The 24,389-nt window shown below is 59.7% G+C and overlaps 2 protein-coding genes across 5 annotated transcripts; both read left to right on the top strand.

Moving 5' to 3' along the window:
* The first annotated feature begins 993 nt into the window (after positions 1-993).
* Positions 994-20,736, top strand: LOC146764679 (uncharacterized). Its single transcript, XM_085564088.1, has 15 exons — positions 994-1,063; positions 2,312-4,222; positions 5,007-5,387; positions 6,173-6,280; positions 6,364-6,479; positions 7,040-7,098; positions 7,585-7,721; positions 7,807-7,875; positions 7,962-8,124; positions 9,411-9,532; positions 9,628-9,686; positions 11,701-11,944; positions 14,009-16,161; positions 16,219-20,103; positions 20,621-20,736. The coding sequence occupies exons 1-15, from the start codon at positions 994-996 to the stop codon at positions 20,642-20,644; spliced, it is 9,501 nt and encodes a 3,166-aa protein (XP_085420214.1). The 3' UTR covers positions 20,645-20,736.
* LOC146764678 (mucin-3A-like) lies at positions 20,505-23,839 on the top strand. 4 transcript variants are annotated; one of them, XM_085564031.1, is made up of 8 exons: positions 20,505-20,987; positions 21,079-21,218; positions 21,363-21,428; positions 21,504-21,666; positions 22,282-22,443; positions 22,651-22,736; positions 22,848-22,906; positions 23,018-23,839. In XM_085564031.1, exons 1-8 carry the CDS (start codon positions 20,929-20,931, stop codon positions 23,057-23,059), a joined length of 777 nt encoding a protein of 258 aa, XP_085420157.1. In that variant the 5' UTR covers positions 20,505-20,928; the 3' UTR covers positions 23,060-23,839. The 4 variants fall into 4 exon arrangements, with proteins under 4 accessions (XP_085420157.1, XP_085420156.1, XP_085420155.1 ...); XM_085564030.1 differs by having other exon boundaries at positions 22,848-23,839; XM_085564029.1 differs by having other exon boundaries at positions 22,651-22,906.
* The last annotated feature ends 550 nt before the right edge of the window (positions 23,840-24,389 follow it).

Genomic DNA, 24,389 nt, shown 5'->3' with positions numbered 1-24,389 from the left:
GGGACGGACTGGGAGGGACTGGGAGGGACTGGGAGGGAACTGGGAGGGAACTGGGAGGGACTGGGAGGAACTGGGAGGGAACTGGGAGGGACTGGGAGGGACTGGGAGGGAACGGGGAGGGACTGGGAGCAGGTGGCACCCAGAACAAACTGGAACATACTGGGACATACTGGGAGGGACTGGGATATACTGGGACACCCCAAGGAGCACCCAGAACAAACTGGGACATACTGGGAAGACACTGGGATGGACTGGGACACCCCAAGGAGCAGGTACGACCCTGACTAAACTGGGACATACTGGGACATACTGGGACACCCCAAGGAGCACCCAGAACAAACTGGGACATACTGGGAGACACTGGGACACCCCAAGGAGCACCCAGAACAAACTGGGACATACTGGGGCATACTGGGACACCCCAGGAAGGTGCGACAACCCAACCAACCACCCCAACCACCCCAAATCCCACCAGGGGACCCCCAAAACCCCGCGCCCAAGGGTGGGAGGGGACTCGTCGCCGTCACCCAACAGTGACTCAACCCAACCCAACCCAACCCAACCCAACCCAACCCAACCCAACCCAACCCAACCCAACCCAACCCAACGGAACCTCCCCCATTCCCGGCTCCAGCATCTCCAGGACTTTCGGGAGGGCGGCACCGCCCCGAAGTGGGGGAGGGGGGGTGCCCACCCCCCATATCTTATCAGCAACGCCGGCGCCAGGGCTGGGCCGGCGGTGGCCGCTCCGGAGTGCTCCGGCCACTTTGGAATTCCTTGGGGAATGTCCGCCGGCTCTTCTCACGCCCCTTTTTTTTTTTATTTATTTTTAATTTCTTTTTTGTTTTCCAGGGCTTTGATAAAAATTGGTGACTCAGGGAATTATTCACCGGCGCTGCCCAACCTTGCGGTCGATGACCGCGACGGATTCGGGCCACAAAGTCCCGGCGGGCGCCGGATCCGGCTCAGTCGCTGCTCCAGGATCGGCCGAGGATGGAGTTGGGTGGCAGCACCTTCATCCTCATCCTCCTCCTCCTCTTCATCCCCTCGGAGGCTCTGTCAGGTAAGACGGGGGTGAGGTGGAGGCCTCTCCGTCCTGCCACCTCCAGAATTCCCTCTTTTGGGAATTTCTGGGGGGTTTTGGCTCTTTTTGGGGATTCTCGGCAATGAGCTTGGAGCACCCAATGGCCTTCAGCGCATTTTTGGGTGCCACCAGGGTGCTTCCTGTGGGTGCCGGGCCGTCCCCTCCCCTCTTCGCGTTTTGGGATGGGGCGTTCTGGTCCTCAAGGAGCAGATTTTGGGGGGTCACACCCCGATGTCCCCCCCCCGGCCTTGTGGGTCCTCTGCCGAGGGCGATGGGTTGGGTGACATTGATCCATGGGAGGTGGGGCAGGAGCAAGGATGGACCCCAGGTGCCACTGCAAGCGTGGGGACAGACCGTCGTGTCCTTCTCCAGTTTGGGGACAGACCCCCAGTTCCATTTTCCAGTTTGGGGACAGACCCCCAGTTCCCTTTTCCAGTTTGGGGACAGACCCTCGTGTCCTTCTCCAGTTTGGGGACAGACCCCCAGTTCCCTTTTCCAGTTTGGGGACAGAATCCCAGTTCCCTCCCCCAGTTTGGGGTCAGACCCCCAGTTCCCTTTTCCAGTTTGGGGACAGAACCCCAGTTCCATTTTCCAGTTTGGGGACAGACCCTCGTGTCCTTTTCCAGTTTGGGGACAGACTCCCAGTTCCCTTTTCCAGTTTGGGGACAGACCGTCGTGTCCTTTTCCAGTTTGGGGACAGACTCCTAGTTCCCTTTTCCAGTTTGGGGTCAGATTCCCAGTTCCCTTTTCCAGTTTGGGGAGAGAATCCCAGTTCCCTCCCCCAGTTTGGGGACAGGCTCCCAGTTCCCTTCTCCAGTTTGGGGACAGACCCCCAGCCCCCTCCCCAGTCTGGGCACACTCCCATCCCCCTCCCCAATTTGGGCACACCCCCATCCCCCTCCCCAATTTGGGGACAGACCCCCAGCCCCCTCCCCAGTTTGGGCCCACTCCCCAGCCCCCTCCCCAATCTGGGCACACCCCCAGCCCCCTCCCCAGTTTGGGCACACCCCCCAGCCCCCTCCCCAGTTTGGGCACATCCCCCATCCCCCTCCCCAATTTGGGGACAGACCCCCAGCCCCCTCCCCAGTTTGGGCACACTCCCCAGCCTTCTCCCCAGTTTGGGCCCACTCCCCAGCCCCCTCCCCAATTTGGGCACCCCCCCAGCCCCCTCCCCCCTTGGGACGCCCCCATTGCCATCCCACCCCACAACCTCCTGTCCCTTTGCAGCCCCCTGCGCCAGCGGCGGCACCGCGGTGGGGCCGGGCTGCGTTTGTCCCCCCGGCCGCTCCGGCCGCCGCTGCGAGACCCCCGACCCCGGCGGCGCCTGCCGCAACGGCGGCACCGCCGTGGGCACCTCCTGCTACTGCCCGCCGGGATTCGGGGGACCGCGGTGCCAGCGGCGCGACCCCGGCGGCGCCTGCCGCAACGGGGCCACCGCCTTCGGGACGGGGTGCGTGTGCCCGCCGGGGTTCCGCGGGGACACCTGCCAGGAACCGGAGGAGATCGGCTCGTGCCTCAACGGTGGCACTTTGGAGAAGGGGACGTGCCGCTGTCCCCCCACGGCTTGGGGACCGCGCTGCGAGTGCGCCGGGACGGGTCCCGCGGGGAAGGGGCCGGGCGTCGGTGACACGGCGGTGGCCACCACGGCTGGAGGTGGCACCACGGACGCGCCGTGGGTGAGGTGGGCGAGGAACGTCACGGTCAGACCCGGGGAGGGCAATGCCACCACGGTGGGAAGAGGCGAGGTGGTCACCGCCGCCAACAGCGGCGGCGTGGGAAGGAACGGCACCGTCAGCGCTGTGGTCAGCGCCACCATGGTCACTCACGGGGTGGCCGGCACCGACCATGACGTGGTCACCATCACCAAGAAGGACACAGAGGTCAGTGCCACCACGGTCAGCCATGGGGTGGTTGGCACCGACCATGACGTGGTCACCATCACCGAGAAGGACACAGAAGTCAGTGCCACCACAGTCAGCCATGGGGTGGCCGGCACAGACCATGACGTGGTCACCATCGCAGAGGTCAGCGCTGGCACGGACCATGACGTGGTCACCATCACCGAGAAGGACACAGAGGTCACTGACACCACGGTCACTCAGGGGGTGGCCAGCACAGACCATGACGTGGTCACCATCACAGAGAGGGACACAGAGGTCACTGACACCATGGTCACTCACGGGGTGGCCGGCACCGACCATGACGTGGTCACCATCACCGAGAAGGACACAGAGGTCACTGCCACCACGGTCAGCCATGGGGTGGCCGGCACAGACCATGACGTGGTCACCATCACCAAGAAGGACACAGAGGTCACCGCCACCACGGTCACTCACGGGGTGGCCGGCACAGACCATGACGTGGTCACCACCACAGAGAGGGACACCAGGGTCAGGGGAAGTGTCCCCATGGCCACCACCACGCCGATGCCGCCAGCGCGCCGGGTGAGAAATGTCACAGCGTCGCCCACGAGGAGCCACACCAGGGCCACCACCATGGAGGGTGAGACCACAGCCATGGAAGGTGACACCACGGTCACTCGGTCATACCTCCTGGAAGGTGACACCACGGCCATGGAGGGTGACACCACGGCCATGGATGGTGAGACCACAGTCATGGAGGGTGACACCGAGGCCACGCCAGTGGCCACCACTGTGGAAAGTGTCACCATGACGGTGCCACCAGGACACCTGGGAAGCCACAGCAGGGCCACCACCAGGGCAAGGAACACCACGGCCGTGGGGAACAGCAGCAGGGCCACCACCTTGAAAGGTGACACCAGTGTGACCACCATGGAGGGCACCACCAGGGCCGTGGAGAACCAGACCTGGGCCACCATCACGGAAAGTGACACCAGGGCCACCACCCTGAAAAGCGACACCAGGGCCACCACCCTGGAGAACCACACCCTGTCCACCTTCTCAGTGGCCCCTGCTGACGTCACCTCAACGCCAGCCCCACCCAATGCCACCAACACCATCCTGGATGTCACCGAGAGCCCGCCCAACACCACCGAAGCCACCGGGGCACTGGCCCACGTCTCTGCTGGGACCACTGGGGACTTCTTCACCAGCTCCACTGCCCCCACCATGGCCACCATCTGCCTCTACCTCCCACACGGCACCAGCCCCCCGGCCAGTGGGTGTCCTGGGGGGTCACCGGGGTGGGGTCTCCTCTCTGGGGTCAGGAAGGTCTCCTGGGGTGGGGGTCTCCTTCTCATGGATCTCCTCTGGTGGGGGTCTCCTTCCTGAGGGTCTCCTGGGGTGGAGAGGAAGAGGAGGATGGAGGTTCTGGGGTGTCTTGGGGTGGGGTCTCCTTCCCATGGAGCTCCTGGGGTGGGGAGGAGGAGGATGGAGCTCCTGGGGTGGGATCTCCTTCCCATGGAGCTCCTGGGGTGGGGTCTCCTTCCTGAGGGTCTCTTGAGGTGGGGAGGAAGAGGAGGATGAAGGTTCTGGGGTCTCCTGGGGTGGGGGTCTCCTTCTTATGGATCTCCTGAGGTGGGGGTCTCCTTCCTGAGGGTCTCCTGGGGTGGAGACGAAGATGAGGATAGATGTTCTGGGGTGTCTTGGGGTGGGGTCTCCTTCCCATGGAGCTCCTGGGGTGGGGAGGAGGAGGATGGAGTTCCTGGGGTGGGGGTCTCCTTCCTGAGGGTCTCTTGAGGTGGGGAGGAGGAGGATGGAGCTCCTGGGGTGGGATCTCCTTCCCATGGAGCTCCTGGGGTGGGATCTCCTTCCCATGGAGCTCCTGTGGTGGGATCTCCTTCCTGAGGGTCTCTTGAGGTGGGGAGGAAGAGGAGGATGAAGGTTCTGGGGTCTCCTGGGGTGGGGTTCTCCTTCTCAGCTTTCTCCTCCCACGTAAACAAAGGAAAGTCCTCCCCACCCATGGCGTCCCCTCACCGTGTCCTTGTCCCCACCACTTCCAGTCGTGTGCCGCAACGGCGGCGTGGCCAACCGGACCCGCTGCCTGTGTCCCCCCGGCTACTCCGGCCCCACCTGCGAGACCCCCGACCCCACCGACCGCTGCGCCGGCGGCGGCACCGCCGTGGGCGACCGCTGCGTCTGCCCGGCCGGCCGGACGGGACCGCGCTGCGCCAGCCCCGACCCGGCCACCGCCTGTCGGCACGGTGGCACCGCCGTGGGCACCGAGTGCTACTGCCCCCCCGGCTTCTCCGGACCCCGCTGTGAAGACCCCAGCCCCACCACCACCACCACCCCCGCGACAAGGCCACCGCGCCGGAGCAGAGCCACGCCACGAAGCACCAGGAGAACCACCACCACCACCACCACCGTGCTCACCACCAGAGGTTGGTGGCTTTGGGCTGGGGTGGGAAGATCCCTCCACCCCAAATCCATGGGGATTTTTTGGGGTGTTGCCCTCCCACCCAGGAGGACACCCCAAGGAGAACCACCACCACCACCGTGCTCACCACCAGAGGTTGGTGGCTTTGGGCCGGGAAGACCCTCACCCTATCCCTCAAATCCATGGGGAGTTTTGGGGTGTTGCCCCCTACCCAGGAGGACACCCCAAGGATGGGTGTGTTGGCATCAGGAATTGGGGTTTTTGTGGGTTTCATCCCAAAAATTGGGGGCGTGGTGGTGGTGGAACTGGGATGGTGGATCTGCTCAGGGTGGAATGATCCTCCACCCCAAATCCATGGGGATTTTTGGGGTGTTGCCTTCCCACCCAGGAGGACATCCCAAGGATGGGTGTGTTGGCACCAGGAATTGAGGTTTTTTTGTGGTTTTCACCCCAAAACTGGGGGTGCGATGATGGGGCACCAGGAATTGGGGGTTTTGTGGGTTTCACCCCAAAACTGGGGGTGCGGTGATGGTGGAACTGGGATGGTGGCTCTGCCTGGGGTGGGAAGACCCTTCCACCCCAAATCCATGGGGATTTTTTGGTGTTGCCCCCTACCCAGGAGGACACCCCAAGGATGGGTGTGTTGGCATCAGGAATTGGGGTTTTTTGTGGTTTTCACCCCAAAATTGAGGAGGTGATGATGGTGGAGCCAACTGGGTGGAACTGGGAGGAGGAACGGGGGGTCCCGGTGACCTCGTTGGGGTCCCCCAAAGTCTCGTGTCCCCACAGACCCCTGCCTGAACGGGGGGTTCTGGATGGGCACGGCGTGTCTGTGCCCCCCCAACATGGACGGTCCCCGCTGCGAGTTCGGTGCCACCACCATCAACCTGACGGCAGGTGAGGGGTGGGGACGCGCCCACCTGGGACCCCCTGTCCCCTCCGAGGTGTCCCCGCGTCACCCACACGCCCCGTGCCCGCAGAGCTGGGTCCCTCCGTGACGATGATGGCGCGTGTCACCAACCGGGACTTCTCGGAGGACATGAGGGACGCCGCGTCCCCCGGCCACCGGCGCTTCGCCGAGGAGTTCGGCCGGACGGTGAGAGCCCATGGGTGGGACCTGCTGTGCTGGGGACACTCCAAGGGACCCCCAGGATCACCCCAAGGAACCATTCCGAGGGTCCACCCCAAGTTCCAAGGTTCCATCCCAAGGTTCATCCCAAGTTCCAAAGTTCCATCCCAAGTTCCAAGGTTCCATCCCAAGGTCCATCCCAAGTTCCAAGGTTCATCCCAAGTTCCAAGGTTCCATCCCAAGGTCCATCCCAAGTTCCAAGGTTCCATCCCAAGTTCCAAGGTTCCATCCCAAGTTCCATCCCAAGACCCTTCAGGTGGACACTTGAGGTGGACCACCACAAGTGTCCACCCCAAGGTTCCAACCCAAATTTCATGGTTCCACCCCAAGTGTCCATCCCAAGTACCCCGGGATCACCCCAAGGTTCCACCACGAGGACCACCCCAAGGGGACACCCCTAGGGACCCTCAGGACCACCCTAAGGGACCCCCAGGACCATCCCAAAGGACCCCTGGGACCACCCCAAGGTTCCACCCCAAGGGAGCACCTGAGAACCCCACAGGTGACCTGTGTCCCTCTGCCCCCAGATGGACGGGATCTACCGGAATGTGTCCGGCTACCGCGGGATCAACGTCCTGAGCCTGAGGTGGGCGAGGGACCAGGGAGTGGGGTGGGATGGAGAAAAACCTCTGGGATGGCTGAGGAACATCTGGGATGGGATCCATGAGATAGGATCCATGGGGTGGGGTAGGATGGAGAAAAACCTCTGGGATAGGTGAGGAACATCTGGGATGGAATGGGATGGGATGGGATCCATGGGGTGGGATGGGATGGAGAATAACCTCTGGGATGGGTGAGGAACATCTGGGATGGGATGGGATCCATGGGGTGGGATGGGATGGAGAATAACCTCTGGGATGGGTGAGGAACATCTGGGATGGGATCCATGAGATGGGACAGAATGGGATGGGATGGAATGGGATGGGATCCATGAGATGGGATCCATGCGGTGGGATGGGATGGAGAATAACCTCTGGGATGGGTGAGGAACATCTGGGATGGGATGGGATCCCTGGGACGGGATGGGATGTGGCAGCTGAGGACCCCCAAGCTCCAAGCCCGTCCCCCGCAGCCGCGGCAGCGTCGTGGTGAATTACCGCGTCCGGCTGCGGCCCCTGCCCGGCACCGCCAGCCTGGAGCACCGAGCCCTGGAGCTGCTGGCGGTGGCCAACGCCGCACCCCAGCCCCACAACTGCAGCACCTCGGCCGGTAGGTGACCCCCACCTGCCCCCGGGCTGGTCCCCAACATCTCTGGTGGCCCCCCGTGACCACCTCATGCTCTCCCCTCTCCCAGACGGGCTCTGCTTCACCGCCACCTCCGCCAGAGCCACCAGGGCCTCCACGCTGGCGCTCAACGCCACCGGTGAGTGCGGCCCGGGGACACCTGGGGACACCACGGAGGGGTGGGGTGGGGACGGGGCACTCTTGACCAGGGTTTGGCTTCTCCAGAGCTCTGCCGGAAGCACGCGCCGGCCAACTTCAGCCGGTTCTACTTCCCGTACCGCACGGCCAACGGGCTCCTCTGCGTCACCAACTGCACCCTCAACGTCCCCGGCTCCTTCGACTGCCACCGCGGGCTCTGCCGGCTCACCCTGGACGGGCCCCAGTGCTTGTGAGTTGGCCACGCCCACCCCGGCCACGCCCACTGGTCCCACCTTAAGGTGGGCCTTGAACCTGGGGTGAAATGTCCCCTCAAGGCCAAAGAAGTTGAATCCCAATGTTTGACCCCAAACTTGAGCGCTTGACCTCAACATCCCAATGTTTGATGGGCAAGGTCCCACCAGAACCCAAAACCTTGACCCCAATGGTCCAACCCTTGGTCCTCTCAAGTCCTGCTCTTCAAACCCAACCCTGGACCCCCAAATCAAACCTTTGACCCCCAAATCCAACCCTGGATCCCCAAACCCAACCTTTGACCCCCAAACTCAACCTTGACCCCCAACACCCAGCCCTTGACCCCAACACCAAACTCTTCACCACCGACACCAAACTCTTGACCACTGACACCCAGCCCATGACCACCAAGCTCAGCTTTGGCCCTCAAAGTCAACCCTGGACTCCCAAACCCAACCTTGGACCCCCAAATGAGCCTTGACCCCCAACACCCAACCCTGGACTCCCAAACCCAACCCTTGATCCCCAAACTGAACCTTGACCCCCAAATCCAACCTTTGACCCCCAAACTCAACCCTTGACCCCAACACCAAACTCTTCACCACCGACACTCAGCCCGTGACCACCAAGCTCAACCTTGGCCCTCAAAGTCAACCCTTGACCCCCAAACTGAACCTTGACCCTCAACACCCAACCTTCACCCCCAACACTCAACTCTTGACCCCCAACTCCAACTCCTGCCCTCCAAACCCAACTTTTGACCCCCACACCCAACCCTTGACCCCCAAACCCCTTGACCACCCCCCTCAAACCTCAGCCCCAACCCAAGGTCACGGTGATGGATCTCCAGGGAAGGATCCTGAGATTCCAGGGGGTTCCTTGGAGGATCCCACCCCCAGTCCCCACCCTGGGAGGGGGTGAGGACCCTTCCCATGATCTGTCCACCCTCTCCAGCTGCCCGGACCTGCCCTGGTACCTCTCGGCCGGTGACCGCTGCCAGACCCACATCAGCAAACTGGGGCTGGGGCTGGGCGTGGGGCTGGGGCTGGGCCTGACCATCCTCATCCTCCTCGTCCTCTGCATCGTCCTCACCGTCCGCTTGGCCCGCGGGAGGAAGAAATCACCCGGACCAAGGTGAAAACCCTGGGTGGGGTCACGGCGAGGGGGTTCGGGGCGGTCGAAACCCAAAATTTTGGGGTTCGGCAGCTTTGCCCCATGGGGGGTGGGGTGGGAGGGTTGAGACCCCACCACCTCCAACGTCACCCCCACCCCACCCCTCCCCAGCCCCCTCAAACTTGCCCGGCTCCACAGCGCGGCCGCCGAGGACACTTGGCCGGACGGGGGCCGCAACAGCCGCGTCACCGGGATCTACCACGTCAACGGCAGAGGCGGCGGTGCCGGGAAAGGTGGGACCCGAAACCGTCACCAGAGAAAGGGAAAATCCCCCAAAATCCTCATGGGTTCATCATGGTCCTCCTCCTCCTCCTCTTCCTCCTCGCAGGTCCCTACGGGTACAACACCTACAAGCCCAGCTCGGAGGTGGCCGATCCCCCGGCGTCGGTGGGTGACGCGGTGACATCGTTTTGGGGAGGGGGTCCTCAGCCTAAGGTTGACCAGGAACCCAAATTTTGGCCCCAAAACCCAAGCTGTGACCGCCAAAACCCCAACCACTCGCCTCAAAATGTCCAAGCCCTCAGCTGCGACCTTACAACCCCCAATTTCAATCTCCAGAACCCAAACCGTGACCTCAAAACCCCAAACTCAGCCCCAAAACTCCCATCTCGACCCCCAAAACCAAAACTGTGACCCCCAAAACCTCCAACTTTGACCCAAACTTCCCCAATTTTGAACCCCGAACTCTCAAATCCAGTCCAAACCCCAAATTTTGAACTTCAAAACCCCAAATGTGACCTTCAAACCCCCAACCTTGACACCAACTCCCAACCTTGAACTCACATCTCCAACTTTAACTCCCAAAATCCCAACTGTGACCCCCCCAAACCACAACTTTGACCTTCAAACCCCCAATTTTGACCCCAAACCTCCAATTTTGACCCCAAACCCTAACCCTCGGCCCCCTCCCCATTTTTCAGGTGGTGGCAGAAGGTGCAGCAGCCCTGTGACCCCCCTCCATATCTGGGAGGGAGTGACCAAGGTGTCCCCCAAGACCCTCGACACCGTTGGGCAGCGACCGAAGCCCTCGGAACTCTCATTTTTTGGGGAAAAAAAAGCTGAAATCAGGATCCTCTGTGAGAGAGGAGGGGTCCTCCCATGCTCCTTTTTGGGTGGGGTTCTCCTTGGAGAGGACATCTTGGGGTGGGGTTTGGGGTTGGATCCAGCTTTGGAAGCGTTGCCGGAGATGGAAAATCCTCATCTCCACGGAAATTATATTTATTAACGTATTTATTTCATCTCCCGAAAAATTGCCTGAAAAAGGGGGGGGGGATCCCCAAAAGAAGGGGGAAGCGCCGGTGACCCCTTTGGGGGTCAAGATTTGGGGCTGGGGGTCACCAGTGGAGGATTTGGGGGTCATGGTTTGGGGTTTATGGGTCGAGGTGGGGGGGTTGAGGTCATGGTTGAAGTTCTGGAGGTTGAGATTGGGGCCTTGGGGTCAGGGTTGGGGTTTTGGGGGTCAAGATTGGGGTTTTGGGGGTCGGGGTTGGGGGATTTGATGTCATGGCCAAAGTTTGGGGTTAAACAAGGGATTTTTGGATGCTAAGGTTGGGGTTTTGGAAGTTGAGATTGGAGGTTTGGGGCTCCAGATTGGGAGTTGTAGGGTTGAGGTTGAGGTTTTGAGGTCACAGTTGGCATTTTGGGGGTCAAGTTTGGGGGTCTGGAGGACACAGTTGAGTCTTTAAATCCCAAGGTTGGCTTTTGGAAGCCCAGGTTGGGTTTTGGGGTCATTACTGGGGTTTGGGGCGTCGCTTCGGGGTTTTGAACGTTGAGATCGGAATTTTGGGGGTTGAGATTGGAGGTTCAGGGTCACAGTTGGGATTTTTGGGGATCGTGGGTGGGGTTTGATGGTTGAGGGGTGGCTTGGAGGGAATTCCCAACCCCAACACAACCAGCCAGGACAGAAACCAACGCACAAGGACCCAACCGTCACCGGAGAAGGAACAAATCCCACAAAACGCCCCTTTGCCAAACACCGGCGGGGCGGAACCCCCTAATCCAATAAAATCTGACCTCCTGCCACCCCAAAATTCCAATTCCCGCCCTTCCCACCGCTCCCAGAGCTCCGGGAAAGAAAAAAGATGTTTGCTTTCTGGGTGGAAAAAGCGCCGTCCCCACCCGCCGGCTGCACGGGAGAGGCTGGAAAAGGAAGAACAGGGAGGCTGAAGAGTTTGGGGTTGGTCCTGACGGGTGGGGGGTCTTCAGGGGGTCCTCGATTTCCCTTGTGGGGATTTTGGAAGGGTTTGAGATGTTGGTTTTGACCACCCGAGTCTCCTCTTGGGGTGGGGTTTGGTCGTTGATGCCCGGTGGTGACCGATGATGACCCAAGCATGACCCAGGCATGACCCAAGCATGACCCAAGCATGACCCAGGGGGTCTCCACGGGGTTCCTGGTGTCCAGGAGTGGTTCTGGAAGAGTCGACCACTCCATGGCTGCGTCACCAACGAGGGTGGGAGGTTCGGTCCCTTCCCAGCTCCGGGGTCAAAGGTTCCTTTCCCATCACTTCTTCCCGCGTCACCGCCGGCTCCGAGCGCGTTCCGGCTCTGGCATGGTGCCGGTGGAGGAGCCGTGATGGGGAAAATGAAAGTTTCCATCTTTTATCTCCACTTTTTCCTCCTCCTCTTCATCCCCGAAAGAAGAACGGGTGAGTTGGGTCAGGAAAGGGATTTTTTGGGATTATTCTGGGGGAAAAAAAGGTGGGATGGGAGGCGATGGTGTCTCCTCTTGGGATTTTCAGCGGAGAATCCCCTGGAGAAGGGTGGGTTCACCCCCATCTCCTCCATTCCCTGGATAAAATTTCCCTCTCCAGGGTCTCATCCCACTGTGGGGTGAGTGGGAAATGGGTCAGGGGTCCATGGGAGTGGGTCGGGGTCCATGGAAATGGGTCAGGGATCCCTGGGAATGGGTTGAGGGTGCATGGAAATGGGTCAAGAGTTCGTGGAAATGGGTCAGGGGTCCGTGGAAATGGGTCAGGGGTCCCTGGGTATGAGTTGGGGTCTATGGAAATAGGTCAGGGGTCCCTGAAAATGGGTCAGGGGTCCCTGAAAATGGGTCAGGGGTCTCTGGAAATGGGTCAGAAGTCCATGAGAGTGGGTTGGAGTACATGGAAATGGGTCAGGGGTCCATGGGAGTGGGTCAGGGGTCCATGGAATGGGTTAGGGGTCCATGGAGTGGGTCAGGGGTCCCTGGAAATGGGTCATGGGTCCATTGAAATGGGTCAAAGGTCCATGGAAACGGGTCAGGGGTCCATGAGGATGGATCAGGGGTCTCTGGAAATGGGTCAGGGGTCCATGGGGATGGGTCAGGGGTCGCTGAAAATGGGTCAGGAGTCAATAGAAATGTGTCAGGGGTCCATGAAAATGGGTCAGGGGTCCATGGAAATGGGTCAGGGGTCCATGGAAATGGGTCAGGGGTCCATGAAATGGGTCAGGGGTCCATGGAAATGGGTCAGGGGTCCATTAAATGGGTCAAGGGTCCATGGAAATGGGTCAGGGGTCCATGAAATGGGTCAGGGGTCCATGGAAATGGGTCAGGGGTCCATGAAATGGGTCAGGGGTCCATGGAAATGGGTCAGGGGTCCATGAAATGGGTCAGGGGTCCATTAAATGGGTCAAGGGTCCATGGAAATGGGTCAGGGGTCCTTGAAATGGGTCAGGGGTCACTGGAAATGGGTCAGGGGTCCATGGAGTGGGTCAAAGGTCCATGGAGATGGGTCAGGGGTCACTGGAAATGGGTCAGGGGTCACTGGAAATGGGTCAGGGGCCCATGGAATGTGTCAGGGGCCCATGGAATGTGTCAGGGGTCCATGGAATGGGTCAGGGGTCCATGGAAATGGGTCAGGGGTCCATGAAATGGGTCAGGACCCACGGGGGGGGGTCAGGTGCCCATCCTCCTCCTCCTCCTCCTCCTCCTCCTGCTGCGTTGATGCCGGGAAGAATCTTCATTAAGAGGCCGCGTTAATTACCCCAGGGCGGCTCATCAAAGCGGCCGCAGCTGGAGAACCTCCAGGAAGAGCCACCAAGCTGGGGGAAATGCAGATTCCGGAAGCATCCAGAAGCACTTCTTAAAATTTTTTTATTTTTTATTTTTTTGAGGGAGTTTTAAGTGTTTTGATTTTTTTTTTTTTTTAGTTATTTTTGTTCATTCGGGGTTTTCTTTCCGATACACGTAAAATATCTCAGAAGGGAATTTTTAAGGAGGAAAATCTCGATTTGAGGAAACTCTCAGGTGTCCCCCACGGCTCTGAAGTTGTCCCAGGAGCTGGCTCACCTGGGTGGGGACTCACCTGGACAGGTGAGGAGGATGTGGGATTGTCCTCGCTGAATCGAAATTAAAGTTGATAAGAGATAAGAGATAAGAGATAAGCGATCAGCTGGGGCTGATAAGGAGGAGGTTAATCGATAATGGCTCACCTGACACCGATAACGGCACCTGGAGGAGATCCCAGCAGGGAGGAGGCCTGGAGGACACCCCGGGGTGAGGAGGAGGAGGAAGAGGAGGAAGAGGTGCTGGATGTTCCCCAAGCCGAGGAGTTGTGGCTTGGAGGGAACGTTCCAGAAGGTCCCAGCTGCTCCAGGTGGGTTCGGCTGGGTCTGAACACTTCCACCAAGTGTTGAGGAGGCTCCAGAAGAACACCTGGAGCGCAGGAGGAGCGAGTTCAGGACGCGCCAAAGCCACCTGAGATAGGGTTCTTCTATTTATTCAGCAGAAGCCACCACCAGTGGAACCACGAGAGCAACCACGACATCTGGAGAAATGACTAGACCTGGGACCACCACATCTGAGACCATCAGACCTGAGACCACCACCCCTGGGACCACCACATCTGGGACCACCAGACCTGGGACCACCACCCCTGAGAGCACCAGTGACCCATGGACTACCACCAGTGACCCCTGGGTCACCACAAGCTTTGAGACCATTTCCACCAGCCCTCAGGCCACCAATGACCCAGGGACTTCCAGCAGTTTTGAGACCATTTCTACCATCCCTGAGACCACCAGTGACCCATGGACCGCCACCAGTCTTGAGACCATCCCTACCACACCTGAGACCACCAAAACCAGTGACCAATGGGCCACCACCAGTCCAGAGACTGTTTCTACCATCCCTGACACCACCACGACCATCCCTGAGACCACCAGTCTGGAGGCCACCACTGACCCATGGATGGCCACCAGCCTTGAGACCATTTCCACCACCCCTGACACCACCACAACCCTCCCTGGGACAAACACCACCCCTGAGAGAACAACGTTCCCTGAGACCACCACCATCCCCGGCATCACCACCACCTTCCCTGAGACCACCAATCCTGAGACCGACAACTCCTCTGGAACCACCACTACCTTCGCTGAGACCACAGTGACTCCTGGCACCACCACAACCTTCCCTGGGACCACCAGTCCTGAGATCACTACCACCATCCCTGAGATCACCACCATCTCTGAGACCACCATCACCATCTTTGAGACCACCACCACCATCCCTGAGGTCACCACCAGTCCTGAGATCATGACCACCATCACAGAGACCACTGCCACCATCCCAGAGACCACCACCACCATGCCTGAGATCACCACCACCAGTCCTGAGACCACTGCCACTATCCCTGAGGTCACCACCAGCATCCCTGAGATCACCACCATCCCTGAGGTCACCACCAGCATCCCTGAGATCACCACCATCCCTGAGGTCACCACCACCATCCCTGAGGTCATCACCATCCCTGAGGTCACCACCAGTCCTGAGATCATGACCGCCATCCCAGAGACCACCACCACCATGCCTGAGACCACCACCGCCATGCCTGAGACCACCACCAGTCCTGAGAGCACCATCACCATCTCTGAGACCACCACCACCATCCCAGAGACCACCACCACCATGCCTGAGGTCACCACCACCATCCCAGAGACAACCACAAACCCTGACACCACCACGACATTCCCTGGGACCACCATCCCTGAGGTCACCACCACCATCCTTGAGATCACCACCACCATCCCTGAGGTCATCACCACCATCCCTGAGATCACCACCAGCATCCCTGAGGTCACTGCCACCATCCTGGAGACAACCACAATCCCTGGCACCACCATGACCTTCCCTGAAACCACCAATCCTGAGGTCACCATCCCCTCTGGGACCACCACCACCATCCCTGGAATCACAACCAGAACACCTGGGGCAAGCACCACCCCTGAGACATCAACGTTCCCTGAGGCCACCACGACCCCTGACACCACCACGACATTCCCTGGGACGACCATCCCTGAGGTCCTCACCACCACCCCTGAGGTCACCACCATCTCTGAGACCACCATCACCATCACTGAGGTCATCACCATCCCTGAGATCACCACCACCATCCCTGAGGTCCTCACCACCACCTCTGAGGTCACCACCAGTCCTGAGATCACCATCACCATCCCTGAGGTCACCACCACGATCCCTGAGGTCCCCACCACCACCCCTGAGGTCCCCACCACCATCCCTGAGACCACCACCACCATCCCTGATGTCCCCGCCACCATCCCTGAGGTCACCACCAGTCCTGAGATCATGACCACCATCCCAGAGACCACCACCACCATGCCTGAGACCACCACCAGTCCTGAGACCACCATCATCATCTCTGAGACCACCACCACCATCCCTGGGACCACCACCACCATGCCTGAGATCACCACCACCACTCCTGAGACCACTGCCACCATCCCAGAGACAACCACAAACCCTGACACCACCACGACATTTCCTGGGACCACCATCCCTGAGATCACCACCAGCATCCCTGAGGTCACCACCATCCCTGAGACCACTGCCACCATCCCTGAGATCACCACCACCATCCCTGAGGTCACCACCACCATCCCTGAGATCACCACCATCCCTGAGATCACCAGCATCCCTGAGATCACCACCAGCATCCCTGAGGTCACTGCCACCATCCTGGAGACAACCACAGTCCCTGGCACCACCATGACCTTCCCTGAAACCACAAATCCTGAGGTCACCATCCCCTCTGGGACCACCACCACCATCCCTGGAACCACAACCAGAACACCTGGGGCAAGCACCACCCCTGAGACATCAACGTTCCCTGAGGCCACCACGACCCCTGACACCACCACGACATTCCCTGGGATGACCATCCCTGAGGTCCCCACCACCACCCCTGAGGTCACCACCATCTCTGAGACCACCATCACCACCCCTGAGGTCACCACCAGTCCTGAGATCACCACCACCATCCCTGAGGTTACAACCACCATCCCTGAGGTCACCACCAGTCCTGAGATCATGACCACCATCCCAGAGACCACCACCACCATGCCTGAGATCACCACCACCAGTCCTGAGACCACTGCCACCATCCCTGATGTCCCCACCACCATCCCTGAGGTCAACACCATCCCGGAGACCACCACCACCATCCCTGAGGTCCCCACCACCATCCCAGAGACAACCACAAACCCTGACACCACCACAATATTCCCTGGGACCACCATCCCTGAGATCACCACCAGCATCCCTGAGATTACCTCCACCATCCCTGAGGTCACCACCATCCCTGAGATCACCACCACCATCCCTGAGGTCACCACCACCATCCCTGAGGTCACCACCATCCCTGAGATCACCACCAGCATCCCTGAGGTCACCACCACCATCCCTGAGGTCACCACCACCATCCCTGAGGTCACCACCACCATCCCTGAGGTCACCACCATCCCTGAGATCACCACCAGCATACCTGAGGTCACCACCACCATCCCTGAGATCACCACCAGCATCCCTGAGGTCACCACCACCATCCCTGAGATCACCAGCATCCCTGAGATCACCACCAGCATCCCTGAGGTCACTGCCACCATCCTGGAGACAACCACAATCCCTGGCACCACCATGACCTTCCCTGAAACCACCAATCCTGAGGTCACCATCCCCTCTGGGACCACCACCACCATCCCTGGAACCACAACCAGAACACCTGGGGAAAGCACCACCCCTGAGACATCAACGTTCCCTGAGGCCACCACGACCCCTGACACCACCACGACATTCCCTGGGACGACCATCCCTGAGGTCCTCACCACCACCCCTGAGGTCACCACCATCTCTGAGACCACCATCACCATCACTGAGGTCATCACCATCCCTGAGATCACCACCAGCATCACTGAGGTCACTACCACCACCCCTGAGGTCACCACCAGTCCTGAGATCACCATCACCACCCCTGAGGTCACCACTACCATCCCTGAGGTCCCCACCACCACCCCTGAGGTCACCACCAGTCCTGAGATCACCATCACCATCCCTGAGGTCACCACCACCATCCCAGAGACCACCACCACCATGCCTGAGACCACCACCAGTCCTGAGACCACCATCACCATCTCTGAGACCACCACCATCCCAGAGACCACCACCACCATCCCTGATGTCCCCACCACCATCCCTGAGGTCACCACCACCCCTGAGACCACTGCAACCATCCCTGAGGTCATCACCACCATCCCTGAGGTCACCACCATCCCTGAGGTCACCACCACCATCCCTGAGGTCACCACCACCATCCCTGAGATCACCACCAGCATCCCTGAGGTCACTGCCACCATCCTGGAGACAACCACAATCCCTGGCACCACCATGACCTTCCCTGAAACCACCAAACCTGAGGTCACCATCCCCTCTGGGACCACCACCACCATCCCTGGAACCACAACCAGAACACCTGGGGCAAGCACCACCCCTGAGACATCAACGTTCCCTGAGGCCACCACGACCCCTGACACCACCACGACATTCCCTGGGACGACCATCCCTGAGGTCCTCAACACCACCCCTGAGGTCACCACCATCTCTGAGACCACCATCACCACCCCTGAGGTCACCACCAGTCCTGAGATCACCACCACCATCCCTGAGGTCTCCACCACCACCCCTGAGGTCCCCACCACCATCTCTGAGACCACCACCACCATCCCAGAGACCACCACCACCATCCCTGATGTTCCCACCAGCATCCCTGAGGTCACCACCAGTCCTGAGATCATGACCACCATCCCAGAGACCACCACCACCATGCCTGAGACCACCACCAGTCCTGAGACCACCATCACCATCTCTGAGACCACCACCACCATCCCGGAGACCACCACCACCATGCCTGAGATCACCACCACCATGCCTGAGGTCACCACCACCATCCCAGAGACAACCACAAACCCTGACACCACCACGACATTCCCTGGGACCACCATCCCTGAGATCACCACCAGCATCCCTGAGGTCACCACCATCCCTGAGACCACTGCCACCATCCCTGAGATCACCACCAGCATCCCTGAGATTACCTCCACCATCCCTGAGGTCCCCACCACCATCCCTGAGGTCTCCACCACCACCCCTGAGGTCCCCACCAGCATCCCTGAGGTCATCACCACCATCCCTGAGGTCACCACCATCTCTGAGACCACCATCACCATCCCTGAGGTCACCACCACCACACCTGAGACCACCACCACCATCCCTGAAACCAACTCCACTGCCCCTGAGACCACGTCCACCACACCTGTGACCACCACCACACCTGAGACCACCAGCACCCCTGGGACCACCACCACCACCCCTGGGACCAACCCCACCACACCTGTGGCCACCACCATATCTATGACCAACACCACCACCCTTGAGACCAGCACCACCACCCCTGGGTCCAGCACCACCATACCTGAGACCAATCCCACCACACTTGGGTTCACCACCACCACGACACCTGTGTCCACTGCCACCCCTAGGACAACCACCACCACCTCTGGGACCACCACCACCACCTCTAGGACCACCACCATCACCCCTGAGACCAACACTACCACAGCTGTCACCAACATCACCATCCCTGGGACCACCACCACCACCACCACCACCCCTGTGACCATCATCAGCATTGCTGAGACCAACACCACCACACCTGTGTCCATGGCCACCCCTGGGACCAATTCCACCACCACCCCTAGGACAACCACCACCACATCTGGGACCACCAGCACCACCTCTGGGACCACCACCACCACTCCTAGGACAACCACCACCACACCTGGGACCACCACTATCACCCCTAGGACCACCACCACCCCTAGGACAACCACCACCACATCTGGGACCACCACCACCACCTCTGGGACCACCACCACCACCCCTGGGACCACCATCACCCCTAGGACCACCACCACCCCTAGGACAACCACCACCACACCTGGGACCACCACCACCACCGCACCTGGGACCACCACCACCACCTCTGGGACCACCACCACCACCCCTAGGACAACCACCACCACACCTGGGACCACCACTATCACCCCTAGAACCACCACCACCCCTAGGACAACCACCACCACACCTGGGACCACCACCACCACCTCTGGGACCACCACCACCACCCCTAGGACAACCACCACCACACCTGGGACCACCACCACCACCCGTATGACCACCACCTCCAACAGCACAACCACCACCACCACCACTCCCACACCTACGACCACCAGTACCACCCGTGGAACCACCACCACCACCACCACCACCACCACCACCACCACTCCAGGTACTTCCCACCCCTCCTTCCTCCCTGCCCCGTCTCCATGTCCCTCCTGGTTCCTTTTCCATCTCCTCTGCTTCCAGGGATCTGCAGCAACGGTGGCACCTGGGTCAACGGCCACTGCCAGTGTCCCCTGGGCTTCACCGGGGACAGGTGTGATGACATCAGCAGCACCATCGAAACCAAGGCCGGTAGGAATTCCGTCTTTTTTTTGGGATCTATCCAACGCTGGGATAAGAGCTGATGGAGTGAAGAAGATCTGGAGATGTTCTCCAGGTGTGGCCATATCCCAAAGAACCTCCTCCATCGGGGTGTCAGAGTCTCTCAGGACCCAAAACTTTGGGAAGAGATGGTGGTTCCCCACCAGGTCCTGCCCACTGAGGGTGAGGGAGGTGCAGGGTCTACCTGAGATTCCCACCTGGAAATTTTGGGACGTGGGGGATGACCCCGCTCCAAACCATCAGCAGGACCAGGATCCACCTGGGAGGACCAGGTGGGAACTTTGGGAGATGGGGCATGGCCCAGTCCTTGCTGGGATCACCCAGCGGGGCCACTGATGGTGTCTTCTGATGGGTGGAAGATGTTTCTCCTGGTTCCTTCACAACAACCCCAAATTTACGGGATCTGGGGGGAGATTTATGGGTCCCACCTGCCTGGGAAGGTCTCTCTGCCCCACCTCCTTCATGGCCTGGTTTTGGACATTCCCAGAGACCAACGGGACGGTGCAGCTGATGCTGCGCGTCACCAACCGGGACTTCACCGAGGACCTTAAGAACTCCAGCTCACCCGCCTACATCGAGTTCATCCAGGACTTCACCAAGCAGGTAAAAGGACACGAGACCCCACCTGGGATTCAGATGCATCCCAAGTTCTCCAAGAACTTCTCCAAGTTCTTGCGTGGTGTTCTCCGGGTCTACTGGGATGGATTTGGTGGGGGGAACACCCAAAATGAGGGAGATCCAGGAGGATGAGAAGAAGAACCCAACCATCCCACCTGGAGACACCTTCTCTTCCAGATGGACGTGGTCTATGCCAGCATCGAGGGGTACAAGGGCATCAGGGTGAACCATCTCAGGTGAGCATCGGGGTCACCAGGATGGGGATTTTGGGGTCATTCCATGGGAAAAGGGCGTTTGGACCCATGGGACAGTGACGTTTCTGTCCAGTTCTGGCAGCGTCGTGGTGGATCACAGCATCATCGTGTCCCTGCTGGTGACCTCCCAGAGCCAGGAGAAACTCCAGAACATCACGGCCAAAGTGCAGGAGAAGATCAAGGTGGCGGCAACGCAATTCAACTGCACCAACGGTACCTTGTCACCTTCCCACCGCGGGGCTGGGGACAACCAGAGCCATCTGTGGGGTGGTGGACACCTTCCCACCCACCCACCCAAACCACCCTGGACACCCCAGAGTGGAACTGTCCCTCCCACCGGTTTGACCTCTCTTACAGGTGACCTGTGCTTCAAGTCCTCCGAGGTGAACATCACCAGCACCGTGCTGGATTTCGATGGAGATGGTGAGTGGGTGGGGGGGATCCACGTGGGTCTGGGGTCTCCAGAATTCCTCCACGTGACCTCTGTCCTCTCTCCAGCCTACTGCTGGAGCCAAGCACCCGAGGGCTACCGGGAATTCTTCTTCCCCAACCTGACGATCTCCGGGTTGTCCTGCATGTCCAACTGCACGCCGGACACCACCAGCACCATCGACTGCAACCGTGGGACGTGCCACATCACCCGCAGAGGTCCTCAGTGCTTGTAAGGGCTGAAGGAAGTTCATCCTCCTTCTCCAAAGTTGTCCCACACGGATCCAAACCTTTGGGTGGATCTCCATGGTGACGTCCAAGCTGTTTCCTGCATGGAAATGAGTCAAGAATCATCAGGGGTGGAGCAGGGTTTTGGTCCACATGGTGGATCTCCATGGTGACGTCCAAGTTGTTTCCTGCATGGAAATGGGTCAAGAATCATCAGGCCCAGAGCAGATTCTTGGTCCGCATGGATCCAACCTTCTAGTGGATCTTCAGAATCCTTTCCAAGCTCCTTTGTGCATGGAAATGGGTCAAGAATCTTCAGAGTTGGACAGGGTTTTGGTCCAAAATGGATCCAAACCTTCTGGTGTAACTCCAGGCCCACCTCTGAGGTTTTCTCTGCAGACCAAGAGGTCAAAAGTCATTGAGGTTGGTGTAGGCTCTTCCTCTACATGGATCCAAACCTTCTGATGGATCTCCATGACCATCTCCAGGGTTAAAGCCCCGAGGTGGAGCAGAGTCTTGCTTCAAGCAGGGCTTGAGGCTGCAGAAATGAGGTTGGGGTGGGATGGGTTTCTTCTGGGGGTCCCAGCTTTGGGTTGACCACCTTGTCCCACCCCACCAGCTGCGACGAGACCCACCTGTACTGGTACCAAGATGACCGCTGCACATCACGGGTCAGCAAACTGGCCATGGGCCTGGGCTTGGCTGTGGCCATCCTGGTCACCGTGGTCATCCTCCTCTCCATCTTCCTCTTCCGAGCTCGGAGATCTGGGTCCCTTAACACGTGAGCGGGGACAGTTTTGGGGAGGTCACCCTGGGGTGGGACCACTCGTTGGGTTGTTGGTTTCCAAGATGTTCCTCATCCTCCATGAGATCCTAAGGGTTGTGGGGGGAACCTTGGTCCTTTTTGGGGGTGTGGAGGAGCTGGGGAGGTCCAGGCAGGGATGGACCTGCTGATGGTGACCTCCCGCACCCCCTGACCCATTCCCAGGGCTGAGCAGAAGATGATGAAGAATTGGTACCAGAACATCAGCGAGGAGTGGAGCCCCCAAGGAAACTTCACCTTCCGGAACCAAGGTGGGCGTGGAGTGGGTGGGGGATCTCTGGTGACTCCACAGGGGTGGTGGAGTTGGTTTGTGCCCACCATCCCCACCCCAAGCGCCACCATCGAACCCTCCTGTCCCACAGGTGCCCAGCTCAAGGATGACCATCCAGTCCACCTTGAGGCCGTGGACACGTCGGTGCCGGTGAGTTCCCCCCGTCCTCCTGCCATGGTGGGACCAGGGCAGTGGGGACACCCCAGATGTTCCTGACACTCCATTTTCCCCCGGATCTTCTCTGGTGGCACGTTCCAACAGATCCAAATCCCACGGCCGCAGAAGTTCATCACGCAGCTCTGAGACATGGTGGGGTGGTGATTTCCAACACCAGAACCTCACCATCATCATAGTCATCATCGACATAGACATCAACATCATCATCATCAACATGAACAATGTCAAAATCTTCATCATCATCACTACCATCATCCCCATCATCCCCCTCACCAACCCCATGGAAGGAGGTCCCCCCCAGCACTGCAGGACAAACTGGACCTTCTCCTGGGGGTCACCTTGACCCCCTGCCCTCATCTTCAACTTCTTCCCCTATCCCTCATCCTCTTCCTGTGAGAACTTTTAGGTCATGACCCCACTTTTTGGACGTGGGGACCTCATCTCCAGCAGCACTTTTGGGTCCTGACCCCACCTGAAAGGTCATGTTCCCACCTGAAAGGTCATGTCCCCACCTGAAAGGCCATGTCCCCACCTCCAAGGTCATGTCCCCACCTGAAAGACCATATCCCCATCTCCAAGGCCATGTCCCCACCTGAAAGGTCATGTTCCCACCTCCAAGGTCATGTCCCCACCTCCAAGGTCCTGACCCCACCTGAAAGGTCATGTTCCCACCTCCAAGGCCATGTCCCCACCTGAAAGGCCATATCCCCATCTCCAAGGCCATGTCCCCACCTCCAAGGTCATGTCCCCACCTCCAAGGCCATGTCCCCACCTCCAAGGTCATGTCCCCATCACCAAGGTCATGTCCCCACCTCCCTCCCTCCCCAAATTCAAGGGTGAGGACCCCCCCCACACCCAAAAAAGGGGGCTGGACCCTCTCCTTCTCAATGAAGTCCCTCAAACATCTCTGTTGTTACTGGTTTGTACTGGGACAACCCCAGTGACGGCTTGGGGAGGGGACAAACATCTCCAAGCACCCTTCTGGAGATATTTTTGGGGGTGGCACCCCCACACCCCCCTGGGACCCCCCCATACTCCAACAGGGGACACTCCCACCACATTCCGGCACCTGCCAGGTGTGTTTGGGGCCACACCTGGCCGCACCTCCAGGCGTTGGGACTTTGTCCCCGTTCCCGACTGCGGGTGCCAAGAAAGGCAAAAAAATGTTGATTTTAGCCAGGGAAGGGTGGGGCGGGAACTGGCTGAGGGCCAAGTGCCAATGTGTCCTCCTGCCCCATCCATGGCGTGGGAGAAGGTGGTGGAGGTGGTTGTGGGGGTGGTGGGGTCACGGTGGTCATGGTGGTGATGGGTCTGGAGTGGGCGTGGGCGTTGTGGGGGTGGTGGGGTCACGGTGGTCATGGTGGTGATGGGTCTGGAGTGGGCGTGCGTGTTGTGGGGGTGGTGGGGTCATGGTGGTCATGGTGGGGAGTCATGGGGGTCATGAGGGTCAGGAGAG

Source organism: Lonchura striata, chromosome 32 (genome assembly GCF_050655825.1).
Source record: "Lonchura striata isolate lonStrDom1 chromosome 32, ASM5065582v1, whole genome shotgun sequence".
NCBI classification, from domain to species: Eukaryota; Metazoa; Chordata; class Aves; order Passeriformes; family Estrildidae; genus Lonchura; species Lonchura striata.
This window is presented reverse-complemented; position numbering and strand designations above follow the sequence as displayed.